The sequence below is a fragment of the Caloenas nicobarica genome, chromosome 7 (assembly GCF_036013445.1).
Source record: "Caloenas nicobarica isolate bCalNic1 chromosome 7, bCalNic1.hap1, whole genome shotgun sequence".
Lineage (NCBI taxonomy): Eukaryota > Metazoa > Chordata > Aves > Columbiformes > Columbidae > Caloenas > Caloenas nicobarica.
The window spans coordinates 3,746,888-3,763,038 of NC_088251.1; the positions used below are offsets into that span (position 1 = coordinate 3,746,888).

At 44.7% G+C, this 16,151-nt stretch overlaps 1 protein-coding gene across 2 annotated transcripts in view; it reads left to right on the top strand.

Annotated features, from left to right (window-relative positions):
- The window catches only part of CTBP2 (C-terminal binding protein 2), a 138,946-nt gene that overhangs the window by 64,735 nt on the left and 58,060 nt on the right, over positions 1-16,151 (top strand). For both annotated transcript variants that reach the window (XM_065638710.1, XM_065638711.1), the window contains exon 2: positions 13,037-13,197. In XM_065638710.1, the coding sequence (XP_065494782.1) occupies positions 13,140-13,197 (58 nt within the window). In that variant the 5' untranslated portion in view covers positions 13,037-13,139. The remainder of the gene's footprint in view (positions 1-13,036; positions 13,198-16,151) is intronic.

Sequence of the window (16,151 nt, forward strand, 5' to 3'; positions counted from 1 at the left end):
ATGCTGAATGTTGGTTGATAGAGATTCCCAGCTTGTCACTTGTTGGATTTTCAGCCTTTCCCTAAAGAGATTTTTTCTTTTGTATTTGTTCGTTCTTTCTACTCTCCATGTGTATTTAATGGAGTGTGTTCACAAGTTTTACTCCATGAGTTGTGACTTCTATCCAGAGCAGTGAGTCTGTGAAGGACAAATAAGGGGAAAAAAGCGCTCTTTTGGTGGGTCGGGTTACCCTCCTTTTCCCGCTCAATTAAAAAGAGAAGTATGCAAAATCTTAAAAATTCCTGAGTATTACCCAATCATTACCATTTTTATAGTTTCAAGTTTAGAGAAAATGACTCTCAGACATTTTTAGTAAAGGATCGCTCAAAATAGAGCGGAGCGTGATTCATGTTAACAAATAAAGGCACAAGAGAGGCAACAAAGAAGCCTTTAACCTGATACTCACTCTTCCCCATGAGGATATTGCAAAGAGGGAGGCTGAGATTTCTCGTGGCTGGTGGTGGGAGGAGCAGCGTGCAGGGAAGGAGCAGCGATGGATGTTGCTGGACGGTCACAGCTCTGCTTTGGGGACAGCTGAGACACGGTGGCAGCGGCGGACAGTCTGACCTACCCCAGGTCAGAGACTGAGGGTCCTACCCCAGGTCGTCTGCCAACCCCGTTCAGGACATCTCAGAAGTTACCTGCTGGCATATTCCTGGGCAGGTTGGTCGCACAAAATTATTACGTCCTGAACATCTCTCCGTCTGAGTGGTAGGAATCCTGCCCGTCTTTTATATTGATTTTTATTGGTCAGTGTAATTAGGCAATGCCTAATTCTTGCAGGCAACCGTGATGATCAACCCTTTGAGCCTGAAGTGGAAGAAAGCCGGTGGTTTGGTGCGTTTTGCAAACATGCCTGGCTTTTGCTCACTGGCACTTGGACCCGAGTGTGTGTCCAGCACCGTTCTGAGCTATTCTGAATTTTGAGGTCAGCATGGCAAGAGAGATGTCGCATCTGCGGCAGCGCGCTGCTCGTAGGGACTTTGAGCGAGGAGCCAGCTTCTTTGGCTCTACCTGAAAGCAAGGAGCGTTCACAAAGCAGGATTGTAACACAACCCTTGTGAGAAGAGTTGTTTAACAAGTAGCCAGATAATTTAGTTTGCCTTTTCCGCGGTGTTTTAGTCTGCCTTGTGCTGGCAGTCAGCCTTTCCCAGGTTTAACCTTGCGCAGAAGATTTTATCTTGCGAGTCTGCAGAGGCGGCTGCTGGTTGTGGAAAACATCACTGACTTACCAAGTGGATTACTGGGCAAAATCGATTTTACTTGGTACATTCATATGCTGAAAAGCAACATAATAGTATCTGCTTTGCTTCGACACCAGTGAGGGGGAAGTGCCCCAACATGTGTCAGAGACCCTACATGAGTCTGAGAGGCGACTGAGTGTTCTGGACCAAATTCATCACTGGCGTAATTTTGATGGCATCGTTTTGGCTGACTGAACAGGACCTGCAGAAGTGCCTTAGGTATACGTGCTGATGTATATTTTGTAGCTGTCTTTACTTAGGTGTTAAACATTCCCCGTGAGCAATGAGAGCAGAGACCTTCCCCCCGTTGCGGCTTCTTCGGTTGATCTATGGTGTTTTCCCTCGTTTTTGTCAAAGTGCCCTCTGTTCCAGAGATAATGCAATTGCTATGCAGTGCCGTGCAAATACTCTTCTGTATTTGTATCTCTTTTCTATTTAATTACACTGTATAAATGTCCTCAGTAAATTTGATAAGTTGGGTGAAGGATATTGATTTTCGAGTCTCTCTTGTGCAGGGCGCCTTGTAGTAGCGGCAGCCATTCACCAGGCCTATTTCCCGAGGAGGTTTTGAAGGTTCAGCGTTTAAGTAACTACAGGATAACAAAGGAATTTCTTTCTCTACGCTCACAGGTTTAAGGCCACAGAGAAAATATTAGTGTTGGGTGCTATTTTTTAAAGCTTTAGACTCATCCACAAAAGCAGTTGGGAAAAGAAATTGAAATGCAGAACAGACCCGTTGCCTTAATTTCTGCAAATACAGCTTGTGACCAGCTTTGGGAAGAAATGAGAGAGGGATGCTCCTGGGTCGGATGAGGTCCTGGGGAGGTAGTGTGGACCCTGGGGTCATGGCCAGGCTCCCCCCATCACCCCACGGCTCGTGGTGGGGCCGGAGGAGTGGGAGAGAGGCCAGCAGGTGTGCGGGGAGGCGGAAAGGAGGAGAGGGAATTTGCGGGGTTAAAACAGGAGGACCAACTGTCTATTTTTAACTGCAGTTTTGAATGTGAAGTGTCACCCATGTTAAAAAAAGCTCCTGGTAAGTGGTGGGGAAGATGCACGCGATAGTGGAAAGCCAGCTGCAGCTTTTTGAACTGTTCGCTGGTGTTTGCGAGGAGGCTGCGAACACTTGGTTAGTGTTAATGTTTTAATTTTCCTTTTCTCAGCCTGAGGTCTCCCTACACAAGGGACTTTCTTTAAACTGTGCTTAGCTCTCAGCGTCTTAAAATTATTTTTGTTCTTCAAGAGGAAAAGAAGGGAGAAATGTAGATATTTGTGCACTTTCCTATTGCACTCGCTTTCTTTGTGTTCTCTTGGAACATGAAATGTTTTCCCTTCTTTTTTTTTTAATGCTGAAAATTTGGCACTGATTTTTTTCTGGCTAATTTCCATGTGTTTCTCAGACAGGATTTTAGCCTTGATCTACAATGTAGGCCTGTGGCTGTTCTTGCTGAAAGTTTGGTCCCTCCAGAGCTTTCCTTATAAATCCTTATTTTCAGTAGCAAATTGCTTTCTGCACGTGTCACCTCTCGGAGCCGGCGGGTTTGGGTGGGTAGGGGGGCAGCATCCCCGCACCTCTTGGCCGTCCACCTGCAGCTCCCCGGGATTTGGGAACCCGGCGATCCGACTGTTTTCCTGCTCACTGCATTAAGGCAGGAGGCTGGAGCCATTGTGGGCTGTCGTGTCAGCGATCCGTGGGATAATGCATCCCCGAGTAGTGGCCGTTTCTGTCTATTGTGTCACCGATCTGCGCATTAAAGGGACCCCGAGTAGGTGTTGCTACAATAAACCATAACAGCTCTATAGGAGCCGTCACAGTTCATTGCATCAATAATCTGTGTATTAAGGCATCCCGAGCAGGCCTCGGCACACAATGGACTGTTATGGCTCCAGATGAGCCTGTATAAATTTAGGTCAATAACCTGAGTGTTGTTAAATCCCAAAATAGCCTTGCCACAGCAAGCTGGCAAGGCTTACGAGAAGGATGTGTAGATTATGCAAACCCATGGTGGTTGCAGAGGGTACTCTGACTTACTGCAAAAGGTTGGTGGTGGGGGAATTATTTCCTCTTATTTATTACTGTTATGTGAACCTCTCTCCGCTCACTTGACTCCCTCCTTCCCTCTCCTTTCACTTCTCTGGAAATTAAACTGCGTGAGCAATGCTGCAAGATGCGGAGGGAAGGACGGGGACGGAGGAGTCAGGAGGAGGCAGTGTTTTGCAAGTGAGCCGTCCCAGAGCCACCCCGCATCCCTCCGAGCCCTTTCCTGTGGGATTTCATGGGAACATTCACACATTTCCATCATGACTGTGCTTACGCCTGACCCCGTGGGGCTTGTTGTTGTCTGAGGTTTGCATGAGGGGAGCCCCAAAGGCAGGAGGGTCCCCTGGGGCTCCCCAGACCCTTGCTTACTCCAAAAGCCACCCTCCATCCTCATCCCTGACCCGCTTCTCGATCCAAACCCTCCTTGTTCCGCGGTCCCCCAACACCTGGCTGGGCTCTCCTTCTCCCTGCCCTTCTCAGCATCCAGCTCCTTCCTTCCTTTCTCATTTCCCTCAGACAAGGCCCTTTTGTAGGTAGGTGGTGGGGAGAGGAATTCCTCCAGCCTGGGACGGAGAGGCCGGTCTGCATTGTGGCTGTATGCCTGAATGGAGACGTAGCCTTGAACTCTTGAACTCTTTTTCTTTTTTTTTTTTTTTTTTTTTTTGTAGAGTAAAGCTGCTATGCGCTGAAAACAAACAGGACTCACTCTGATGGAAAGAGATTGTATAGTGGGAACAGATCTCGGACCACAACAAACAGGGTTTTCCACATTTCCATTCAGAGACTTTCCATTGGAGATTTTGTCAGCAGTCAGGCAGCAAAAAATGAATTAGTTGAGCTGTTAAAGGTATTACATGTGTTTCCCCCTTCAGAGACTTGTTACAACGTATTTTCTTTGGTGATAGTAATAAGTGTTACAAACAAAACAGAGTTTTCCCCTTTGGATATTCCTTTACACAGAGCATCAGCCACATTTTTTAAAAAAGTACGTTAACATAAATAGCTTCAGGCTATTTTATCTCATGTTGCTAAATAAGTCAATGCAGATGAGGACTTTTTATGTAAGAGTCGCTTGTAAATAGAAGCACTAAGATAAGGGCAAATTATAACTCCAAAGATTTCCCCGAGATTGAAGAGTGTCAGTGCTCCTTTTCACTATTCCCAGTCCAGACAGAGCTCCCAGGACAGGCTCTGGGAGATTTCACAGAAAAAAAACCTTGAGATATCTGTGCCGGAATGAGAAACCCAGGGAGTTTGTGCCATCCAGGCGAGTTGAGTGTGTTAGTGGGGGGCTGAGTCTCCTGGTCTGCTGGACCATGGTGCAGCATGAGGGGCTTCACCTCTGCTTTTTGGGTGAGCTCAGTCCATCCTGAGGGAACAGTGGAGTCTCCTGCCAGGCAGCGCTTACGGTTCCTCTCCTGGGGCGTGAAGGTGCAGGCTGGTGTGCGCCGCTGCGATTGTCCCTGGGATATGGGCACGTGTCCCCTGAGGAACTGGGCTGAGGCCACCGAGGTACCTGCCACGAGACGGAGCCATCGCCCTGCACTAGTGTTTGGTCACTGTGGGACAGCCCAAGGAGAGTGTCCTGTGTCACTGCTCATCACTGGAGCCACACAGGTCTTCGTGTAAGATTTAATTGTCTGACCCCAATTAGAGAGGAATTAAGAGATTACAAGCGAAGTGTAGTATTCTGGACTTGGAGACACTTCAGTGGTACGTCTTGTCAGTCTGTAGGTGGGCTGTGCTGGCAGTGACAAGGGTGCCGATGTGTTCTTGTCCCAAGTCAACCCACAAGTGTTTGCTTGTAAGGACGCACTCATCTAGTTGCTTCTGTTATTATTTCTTATATTTAGGAGCGATACAGAGCCAAGGACTTGCACGAGTCACAAAGACAGGTGGTCTTGGGTTTAGTGGTGGTCAGTGTGTTTATTTTGGGCACCCAAAGAAAAGCATTGATATCCAGGGTCTTTTTGGTAGTCTTGCTATTGCTGTGCTTGCTGTTTGGAACTTTTCTGTTAAGGAGGAATGTCAGGAGCAACTTGTGAGTATTGTGGCAGTATATACCATGTACTGATGTTCAATCAGCCACCGCACACTTTCGGCCAAGGACTCATGAGGGAAGTGAAGTTGGCGGATCGGTGGCACAGAGCCCGTGGGGACGGGAGAAACGTGAAGCTCTACAGGGGGTGCAGGGTGCGTGTGTGGGCAGGAGCCGGGTACGGAGGTTGGGAGGATGTGGCTCTCAGCCACATGAAGATTTTGGTACGCAGCTCGTACTCAGGAAGTTTGGCCACCCTGATTACAAACATACATACATTTGGAGATGTACAGCAAGATATCTGTCTCTTTCCTAATTTGATTTGTATTTAGATGGAGAGAGGAAAACCACCAAAGCGGGGAAGTGGGTGGCTTTGTGTGGTTTCCTAGCCAGCAGAAGCTGAAAACGGTTTAAAGTTCACATGTAGCAGTATAGTAGTAACTAGAAGGAGACATCTGAAGGTAAGTGTCCACATCCTACCTCTTGACAGCGAGGAAGCTGGATTTGCCTTTGTTCAGATTCGGAGCCGGATGAGCTCTCCCATCTAGTTCTGGAGACAGGCAGCGGTGCCATGGCACAATTTACAGTTTTTCTTAACTTAAAATGTAAACTGCTGTTTGCGAGAGTGAAGAGGATGAAGTTTGCTGCATCGGAGTTAGGGAGGGGGAAGAAGTGAACTGAACAAAACCAAACCTTGGAAGCAACAATAGCTGCGCACCTAAATGTTTATTTAACCAGGATTTTTTTCATAGCTATTTCATCTTATTTTCCTCTTGTCCTTGCTCTCGCTTGCTCATCTATATACAGCATATGGAAAGGTTGAAAAGTGGCAATTACCAAATGAGAGTAGACAGAAACTGTTCTGCAGCAGCTCCAGATGGGGTTAGTGATGCTGTTCACAAGCCGTGTGCCAGCACTTCACTCTGCAGTATAAAATGCCCTCTAATGGCCAAGTAACTGCATAACTCATCTAACAAACCAGCAAATAGTCATTTTTCTCAGGGTTTCTAATTTGGCTGTGCTGATTGTGGTACAGGAGCAAATAACAGCCAGAGTAGAGGAGAACTTTTGGTTATCCAGATGTGCAAACAGCGAAGGTCAGCCTCGCTCCAGTTTTAGTATTTGCAATTAGTGAAAATAAATAACGAGTAATTTAAAGAACTCTGGTAAAATGTAAACAAGATTTTATTTTTCAGTGTGATAGGGATCTTTGGAGACTGCAAGATGATTTATGTATCATTTCCTCTTGTTTTATTCGAAAAGTTAAGGGTAGTTTCCCAGCCAGTTATGTGCTGTAGTAATATCAGTGTGTGCGTTATCAGCATCAGATACTTAGAAAAACAGGGTAAGAGAGGCTGAAGAAGGCCCATGATTAATTAGCAGATGGATTAGGCGCTCTGGAAGCCAAGTAGATAGTTTGTGTGCAGCTCCTGGTTATTGTTTTGCCCAGCACCAAGCCCCTGAAGGCTGTCGGGGCAGAGTACGCACAGCATGGACCGGCTTCACTTCTGATGCCAGCAAGAGAGGTGACAGATTTTTTTCTTTAAAGTGATTTTCTTGCTGTCTGTTTGGGTTGCTTGTTTGTATTTTAGCTTTAGGAATGAAAGGAACACCCGTTCCGGTATTTCCTAGTTTTACTTGAAAACTCACCAAGGATCTCCAGAGTGTTTTTACCACCTGAGCAGGGAGCACATCTGGAGCTTCTTTTCTCACAGCCAAGAACTAGTCACTAATGTTGGAAAACAAAATTGGGGGGAAAAAAGTTGGCAAATGAAATAGGTATCTCACTCCCCTCTCTTCTGTACCACGGTTATTGTGGCAACCTGAATATCGTCATTTCAGTATGTCTTCATAACATCTTTCGGGCTACCGAGAACCCAATCGGGAGCACAGTTTGTAACCTGGAACCAAGATTCTTAAAGAACCTTTTTTAAAAAACAAAGATCCAAACAAAAAACTTCCTCATGCTTTATGCATCGTTAAGATGGAGAGGAAGAAAAATGCTGCAAACCCATCTGTCTCTTTTTCCTTTGAAGGGTATGTGTGTATATATATGTAATTGTGATTCTTCTTTTACTGAGTCAACAAGTAGCTTTGATGGAGCAGAATTGATGAGGGATATTCGCCGGGACTTCCAAGGGCTGAAGGAATGCAGGATCAGGCCCTCCGTGTCTTCTTTGAAGCCTTATTATTTTAGCACAGTCTGTATCTCGTTGCATAATGCTTTAAGATGTGGTCTGCATCGTTATGTAGCGTGTTTAATTTAGCAACAGATGTGCAGGCTCATATGCAGTTATGGTACATTTTGTTCACTCATATAATAGCAAGTTCCTCAAAATTGTTACCAGTTCTTCAGCACAAGACTCCTACAGGATGTTATTCTCCTTTTCTGCGCCGTGAAGAGCAGAAGAGCTTTTTCTTTGCCATCAGCAGGTGCTAACGTGGGAGTGCTGGCTCCCTGAGAAGCACATTTAACCTGCTGCGTTACTGCTTTCCCTGCCGGGCTGCAGCACCCGGTGATGGTGCTTTTCCCCTCCAGTTTTTGGGGAAAGGCACCAAGTAGGCAGTGGAGGGGCAAGACCCCAGTCGTTAAGTTTCTGGGCAAAAAATAAGTGAGTCACCCAGAGAAAAAACACTTATTGCCACCCGTGGCACCATCCAGTCATTCCCACGGAGAGGCCTTAATGCAAAACATCGCTGAACACTCTGCGGCAGCAAAATCGTACTAATAACTAGTAAAAGCATTAAGCCTAATTAACAATGGGTTTGTAGTCCTGCCCTCAGTGTTTCAAGAGTGCTGAGGGTCCGTGGGGGGGTGCAGGCTGTTGGGAGCCTGGCACTGAGGTTTGATTTACAGCCAAGGTAGTTCTTCCAGAAATAGGGAAAAAGCTTTTTTCTTTTTCTTTTTTCTCCCAGCATCCTATTTCCCATGCAATGGCCAAGAGGCATTTAATGGAGCAGGAGAAATCTGAACCCTGGACACACAGAAACTGTGTGATTCCTCTTTCCAAGTGTGAGCGTTTACATCCTTCAGGCATTAAAAAAAAAATTACCCTATTTTTTAGTTTGGCTAATGAAAATCTATGTTTGTTCTCACTACCCATATAAATGTTTAATCCATTTTTGGTTCCTGCCGGGCTATCGGCCTTAACGATGTCTTGACACTGTGAGTTCCCCGTGTTGTTTTGTTGTTGTTTAAAAGAAAACATCCAAAAAAAGGATCTCAGGAAGGATCGTGTTGTCTGTCCCTTCTCTTCCATGTGCTTCTCTCCCCCGCTGCGGTCCTGCCCTGGCTTTAGAGAGAGGAGAAGGCGCTGGGGGCTGAGCAGGGACATCCCACTTAAGGATGTGCCACCAGCATAGAGAGGAAGGATGACACCAAGTGTCCCTCCTGCATTGTACCGTCTCCGGTGTGCGCTGCCCTCCCCTGTCATTATCTCTGTGTGCCTCCTGCTTTCTTTTCTCCATGTTTCTTGTGCCGAATTCTGCTTCCCAGCCGCTCCTGCCCTCCCCACGGCAGCTGCCGACATCCAAAATGATCAGCTGTGGAAACGGGCGGCTGGTTGGGAGCGATTAACACCCCACGATGCCAACGCGGGGCTTGAACGGTTCACAGCTCTGAGGGGCTGTTCCGGCAGTGAAATCGCAATTCAAGTGCGATCGAGCTTTGGAAAACTGGACCTTAATGCAAAGGAGGCCGCAGGGATAGCTGCCCTTGGCATCGGTGGATATTAATGTCATGATTAAGGGCCACTCGGGCACCCTGGGCTGCTTCCAGCTGAGGGGACTGGTGTCCTGCAGTGATCAGGGTGCAAAAACTTCTCTGGGAACCCGTCTGGAAACGTGTGATGGTGTCATCAAAACGTCGGTACTGGATTTTCCCCTGTTTAAGGAGTTGTACGTGTGGAAACACAGTTTACATGTGAGGAGGGATGGAAATTCTCCTTTGCTGTTTGGAAATGGGAACTTTTGCAGTTTGTGGAGCTCAGAGTTTTCTGTAGTAGGGATTCTCCATTTTTTTGACGCCGTGTTTTGTAGAGGGTAGAAAATGCAGTCAGAAAGTGTAAGCAACAGGTTTCTGACTCTATTAAGGGTCAGGAGTGTGCACATGCTTTTTTTTTTAGATTGTTTAGAAAGATGTTTGTATTTGAAGTTAAAGAGGAGCCCCACTTAACCTAGAACTGTGTGTTCCCTGGCAGAAGTGCTGCGTTTGTACCACATGCTTGTTCACCCCTCGGAAGGCAAAAGTTGCGGGTTTATCGCATCCTCGCCGATGAGCCACAGGTTGGGCAGGACTCACGGCTGCGGTTTCATGACGTCTTTCATTTTGGAAAAAATCACCTTTTCTTTTCCATCCAAAGCAGGAAAACCAAGCCCTACCACAGCTTTCTCTGTTCTCATTTTCTGGCTCAGGGATTGTGGTATTTAACAAGCAGTATTAAGAAGCTTTTTAAATGTGTTACATCAGGATTGTTTTTTCCCTTAAACATTGTTTTTAAGTACATTCCTTCTTTAAATAAATAAATAACTACTGGGCTATCATCGCGTCCGAGGGTTTTCAAGAAAATTTACATTTTGCAAGACGCTGTTGGAGGCTAACGCGGCCATGCAATTACTGTATGTAAATCACTTCGCTTGTTTCCTAATCTTGCTGAAGATGAAGACGAATTTTTGTGCGTGTGTGCCTCTCTCTCAAATTTCCTCATACAATGAGGTTTGCTTGTGTTTTAATTGCCGACCATGATTTTTGTTCTGCCTAGCCTGATCGTATTTATTTTATTGCGGGGGACATTTAGCCTTGCGATTGTTTTGAGATTGGGTTGGATGGAGAAATCGTTGAGGATAGATTGAAGTTGGGCGCGCAACTAATTACGTCCTCCATCCCACAAAGGGAAGAACTGCTTTCTTAATTACAGCTTCATACGAAGGCTGGGGAATATCCGCCTGTTTCTGTGCCCTGCACATCTGCTTTTCTCCATTTTATCCGGCCCTGCCAAATCCTGCTCAGCAGCTCCTGCCATATTATTAATACGTCTTTCGAGTTGAGCTTCTATTGCTGGTTGATATCATCATGGACACCTGTCAAACAGAGACTGAATAGTTAACATCATTAGGAAGGAGTCCGTTCATGGGCTTCACATTAAGCTGTGCGGGATTCTGATAATATGAGCAGTAATTTACCTGATTGTTATTAGTTTCTTTTGTGGTAAGTTTTCCTCCAGGGAGTAATGCAGGGCATTGAGATGGCAGGAGAAGAGAACTTTAATGGAAGCATTTGTCCATCAGAAAATGCACTCTGTCAAAATTAAATACACTTTGCATATTGATTTTGTTGGGGAAAAAAGGGGGGAAAAGGTCGCAGCCCCAACATAATGAACAGTTTGAGCATTTTCAGACACTTATTTTCTCCCGATGTGACTTTTCTCTAACCTGGTGTTTCTGCCTGGGAGTGGAGTGGGATGTAATAGAGGTGAAAATTCATGTGTATACTTTTAGATGTTGATAATGGAAATGCTGTTAGCAGCTCTGCCTTTAGCTACACTAACAGCTTAATTTTTGTTGTAAGAAATATTTTGACTGTAGCAAGCTTCTGGAATTGAAGTTTTCTGCTTCTTTTACAATGTTGCATTAATTATTAATGTGAGTGGGAATCGTGCTCTTTAGCATCCCTATGTTTAAAAAAAAATCAATTAATTATTGCTATAAATCTCAGAGATTATGCTGCAGTCGCGCTGCTGGGAAATTGGCCATTAACTACCAGGAAATCGCCGATCTTCCCTTAGTCAGAATTCAGTTGTACCAACACAAGCCTTTTCCTTTTATAAATTAACTATCGACGTGATGCATAATTGATAACCATTTATAATAATAACAATAATCTCCATGAAATTGTCATCTCGGTATGCAGCGGCTTTGTTAGAGCCTTCACCCCTTGCCTATTGCGTTTGTTAACTGTGTTTTCTGGGAATTTATTGCTTCACTGGCGTGGTTTTAGGAGAGCCGTAAGCTCTTCTCGAGGAATAAAGTGCAAGGCAGAAACGCCTGAGCGGACTATGTGAAAATGAAGAAACTGGAGTGTTTCAAGAGGATGGGTTAAGTGTTGCTATCGCAGCTCTACAGAAGGGGAAGCAGAAGTCGAGGTCACAGACATTGCCTAAGGTCAACTTTTGGACAACAGCCTGGATTTTCCTGGTTCGCAGCGTCTTATTGTCCTGTGTCCTATATTCCGTGAACCTGCTCTGGTTTTAGTTCGTCGTGATATTTTTGTTTGCAAATAATGCAGTGTGAAAATTCACCTGCCGCGGAGGAGCTGTTTGGGGGCCGGTTTGAACAAGTGGTACCAAGTTTGTGGTTGTTGCTGGCTTTTCAGAATTTAGTTATATTTTTAACCCTTTCTCATACTTTTTAGGCAGAGTGGTTGAGACTTTGCGATGCGATACAAGTGGCCACTCAGGAGAGGATTTCTTGCCGTGCTTGAGCTCATGCCTGGCTCCCTCTTCCCTTTCTCTCCTTGCAATGTGGTGGCATTTTCCTTTGTTTCTGGAAATCACAGCTTTCCACTAATTCTGCTCTTTTGGCACCTTTAAGTAGCCTTAAAAAGGTGGTGGGTGGCCCAGGGGGCAGGAGCCTCTTGAGCAGAATGTGTCCCTGGAGGGTTTGTAGCTCCTATCAGGGTCGTCTGTCTTCACCTTAAAAGAGCGTATTGAATCACTGCTAATATAGCGTAGCGTGGTAAAAAACAGTGTAGTGTTGAATTGGTTTCATTCAGTTGTCAGCGTGAGGTCTTGTCTTGTTTGTCTTGATTCATAAATATGGTTGTGGAACTCGCTTTGATAAACTCATACCTGGATTTTGCAACGAAGTTGTTGGGTAAAAGTGCCACAACGACATGTTCAGGGTCTGCAGCCTGAGCTCAGGTCGGAGCGTTCAGGGATTAAACAAACCTTTGAGTCTCTGTAGGAACAAAAGCATCAAATATAGGAGGATCTATTTAGGGTCTTCCTCTGTGTCACCAAAATACAGAAAATCCTGCAGCCGTTGTCCCTTGGAAGAGCATTTCTTGTAAATCAGACATACACACGGCTTTATGGATTGATTTATTTCATCGGCATTTAAAGGTGTGCATGCCAGAAATGACAGCTCTGGCACTCAAAGTTTAATGTTAGCCCTTTGCATATGGAGGTAGGGAAAGGCTACGGTGACAGCTGGAATATGTATCAAGGTCTAGTTGCAAATTCAAGGTCCATTGATGACTTTTACGGGGCAAGGCTTAAAAAAGACACGAAAGTGGTTTGTGTATGTGTGCGCAGGGACTGGAAGAGCAAAAGCTACTTTCCCATTTTTATATACTGTCATATAATCTTTCAGTGCCTGTGAGCCTACAAAATAGCTTAATGGATTTTATCTGCTAAGAATAGATTTTTAAGACAGAAATAAAACTGGGAAGGCCATTCAGCGCTCCAGCAGTTCTTGTGTACAATGCTGGTTTTTCTGATCACAGGGAAGATAAAGGGGCTGTAAACTTGATTTGCAGTGTAAGATGTGTGACCGGTGGGACGCTGGGGCTAGAAGCACCAAACTTACAGGTGTCCTTCCAGAAACTGCTGTGCTGTTGGGGACGGGCAGGTCTCACCTGGTGTGCTGGAAATCCTAACGAATCCTTCCCTCTCTCTGCAGGATCCACAGCGGCGGTATGCACGCCGATTCCTGTGAATTTTCCTAAGGTCCTGGGGGACTGCTTTGCTTTTTGAATCAGAAGGTTACAAAAATATCGTCAAGAATGGCACTTGTGGATAAACACAAAGTCAAGCGGCAGCGACTGGACAGAATTTGTGAAGGTAAGAGTGTGCTCCAGTATTTCTGTAGAGGCTGATGGATGGTTACAGTAGAATATCTAATTTTTCTTTGTTTTTTACAGTGCTTAGACATAAAGAGATCCAGATCCAGCTCTGACTCTTTGGTGTACACTCTGATAATTCTCTCATGCAAAGCAACACTCATGAAAATTTTACCGTCAACAGCAAAATCAGAACAAAGTGTTATTTTAGGAAGAATATATTAAGTCATACCTCTTAAAAAATTCCAGCTCTTAAGGAAATAAATAGTGGTCTTCAGGGTCACAGTTTGCAGTACTGTTTGAAAGCCAACGAAGTGAAATAGGTTTTGCTCGTGGATGGAAGTGCAGAGCTCACAGAGGAGCTGCACTGCATCTGTTTGAGCAAAATGTGTGGGGCTTTGTGGAGTTTCTAGTGAGTGTAAAATGCTGATCAGCAGGACAGGGTGGTTTTTGCCTTCATTTTCATGTGTTATATATTGCTTTCTCTAGCATGCCAAAGTAAAACTCCTTTACTGTTGCTTTAATTTGGCATGAGTTACTTAGCTCTGTTAGTTTTGCTCTTTTAATTTTGGAGGGGAGAGGCAAAGCAGAGAAGATGAGAGTTAGGAAGGAGTATCCAGGGTACACTGCAGTGTGGAGCTGCATATTTCTCCTATTGAATGTCATAAACACTCAGGTGTGGTATGTTATCTCATCTTCAAATTTTACTTTGAACTTGACTTAAAAGAGTTGTATCAGCTGAGCCTGGATTTTCAAAAGCTGCCTTCCCGGTTTGATGTTTACTGTCAGATCTAGTTGCTGAGTGTACAAGAAATTCAAAAGGATCCTGCGACAAACCTGCAAACAGAGCTTTAGATGTGATTGAAGTTTAGATTATTTTCCTGTGATATATGAGCTTTTTTCTTCTTTCTCAGTCGAAAGATTTTCTTTTCTAATCTGTAAATGTGCAGAAGACATAACTTTTTCAAGTATCCTTTGTCATTTGCCGCTTGTTTTGTGATTTGATTGCACTGGTGGGGTTCAGCGTCGTAAAGCACCGTTGTGTTGTATTTATAAGCAACAGATTAGGACTGAGTATAAGCAGCATTGTAAAACTTACCTCGAAAATGCAAAAATCTTAGGATTTTCCAAAATACTAGACTTGTAGGACAGCGGTATACTATACTGGCATCTCCGATTGCTACTTTTTATTATTGGCTCCTAATCTTGGATTATAGCCTAGCAAAGCACTGAAGAGGGTCATTCCAGCTGCTGCGAAAACACGCTTTGAAAAACACAAGCATTTTGTTGTGTAAGGAATATGGAATAATCGGTGAAACATGGTGAGAAGTTAGGGAACAACTTCAGCAGACTGAGGAGTCTTTGCTGACAGAGTGGTGTTCAGTGAGAAGAATTTCCACCGCTCCATCAAGCCAAGTGCAATGAGGTCCAAAGAAGTTGCTTTTAAATGAGTTCCTGTTCTGTGGAAGCACTTGCGCAGCTTTTCTCTTTAAAAAGTGACCAGGATGCAAAGCTATATGAACCTGATGAAAAGCTAAATGTTTTGTAGTATGCAGGTGGGTTTCTGTGCTTTTTATGAAGTTGCATGTACTGGACCATCCCTTTTAAGAACACAAACCCTTGGAGAGTTTGCTAGGGATGGGCTTTATTCCACGCAGCAGGATGATGGCAGGTCTGGAGGTGAAATATCCTCGGGCTACATGTATGATCAGTATCTGTACTGCCAAATGATAATACTTAACACTTCAAGTCTTTATTGTACTGTACAAACTCCCACCGACAGATTCTTCTTCACATGGGCTTACGAAAAACATGACTGGTCACATGTTGAGGGAAATAGCTTACAAACTGCTGCGGTATTAAAAGAGTATATTAAGAAGCTGCAGCGTTTGTATTACTCTGTTAAACGTGCGCCTGGCTTGGAAAAATAATCGAAGCCATACAAGGGGGTGATATCTTTGAAAACGGCGGTTCATAGCGTTTATGGGCAGGTTTATGAGTCTTCCAGGAAGAGAAGCAGTTCAGTCTCATTGCGTTACTCAGCTTGAACGGTTCATCTGGTTTTTTTTAACATGCAGTTATGAAGTCTTTGTCTGACACTGTTACTTTTTCCTCTAAGCAGGCTGTTTTGAAGAGGTGAGCTCTTTGCACCAGGTAACAGATTTTGCTCTGTAGGAAAATAAGGGTGGGGTAAGGATGCAGGATTTAGGGGATAAAGAAACTTCTTTCTAAAGGCATTTAGAGCAGTCTGTTAAGAATTAAGCAAGTTTGTGATGCCCATCTGAATGAAGCTAAGTCAGAATGTGCCCGCAGTGATCTTGGCTTTACCCGTTTCTTTCTTTTCTGGTTGTCCCAGAGAGTTTGGGTGCTGATTCTGTAATTGGATCCATGTGGGTGGAAAGATGTACCCAGTGAATGGCTGGGGCTATTGAAAATAATATATATGCAGTGGTTTACATAATTCCTGTTTGTGGAATTGTGTCTAATTACGTAGCGGGTCAAAATATGCTTTAGCGGTGGAGCTGCTAGTGCTGTGATTAGTTAGACTTGTCCAGCACCCCCCTCGTTCAGATCCTGTTCCCATTAGCTTGTAATTTTGCCACATTTTAAATTCATTAGAGCTGAAATTTTCCATTCCATGATGAGTTTTTACCTTGGGGTGAATTTAAAAAAAAAATCCAGCAAAAATTGTGGAGCCATGTCTGAGTGGGCGATGGAGAGGGATGTTGGTTTTGCCGTGTTTGAAACAGCGCAGAGCCACGATCCTGCAGCCGCGGTACCGCCTGCCGCGTTCCGGATAAAAAGGGTCTGAATTTTGCAGCAGAGCTGCTGTGGTGTCGGGAGTGTGCCTGTTATTGTTCCCAAATTTGGGGCAATTTCTCAGCCTTTGGAAGAAATTAAGTGAGTGAAGCTAACACAGCTGGGGTCACGTCGTGTGCTCTGTCACGCTCCCCT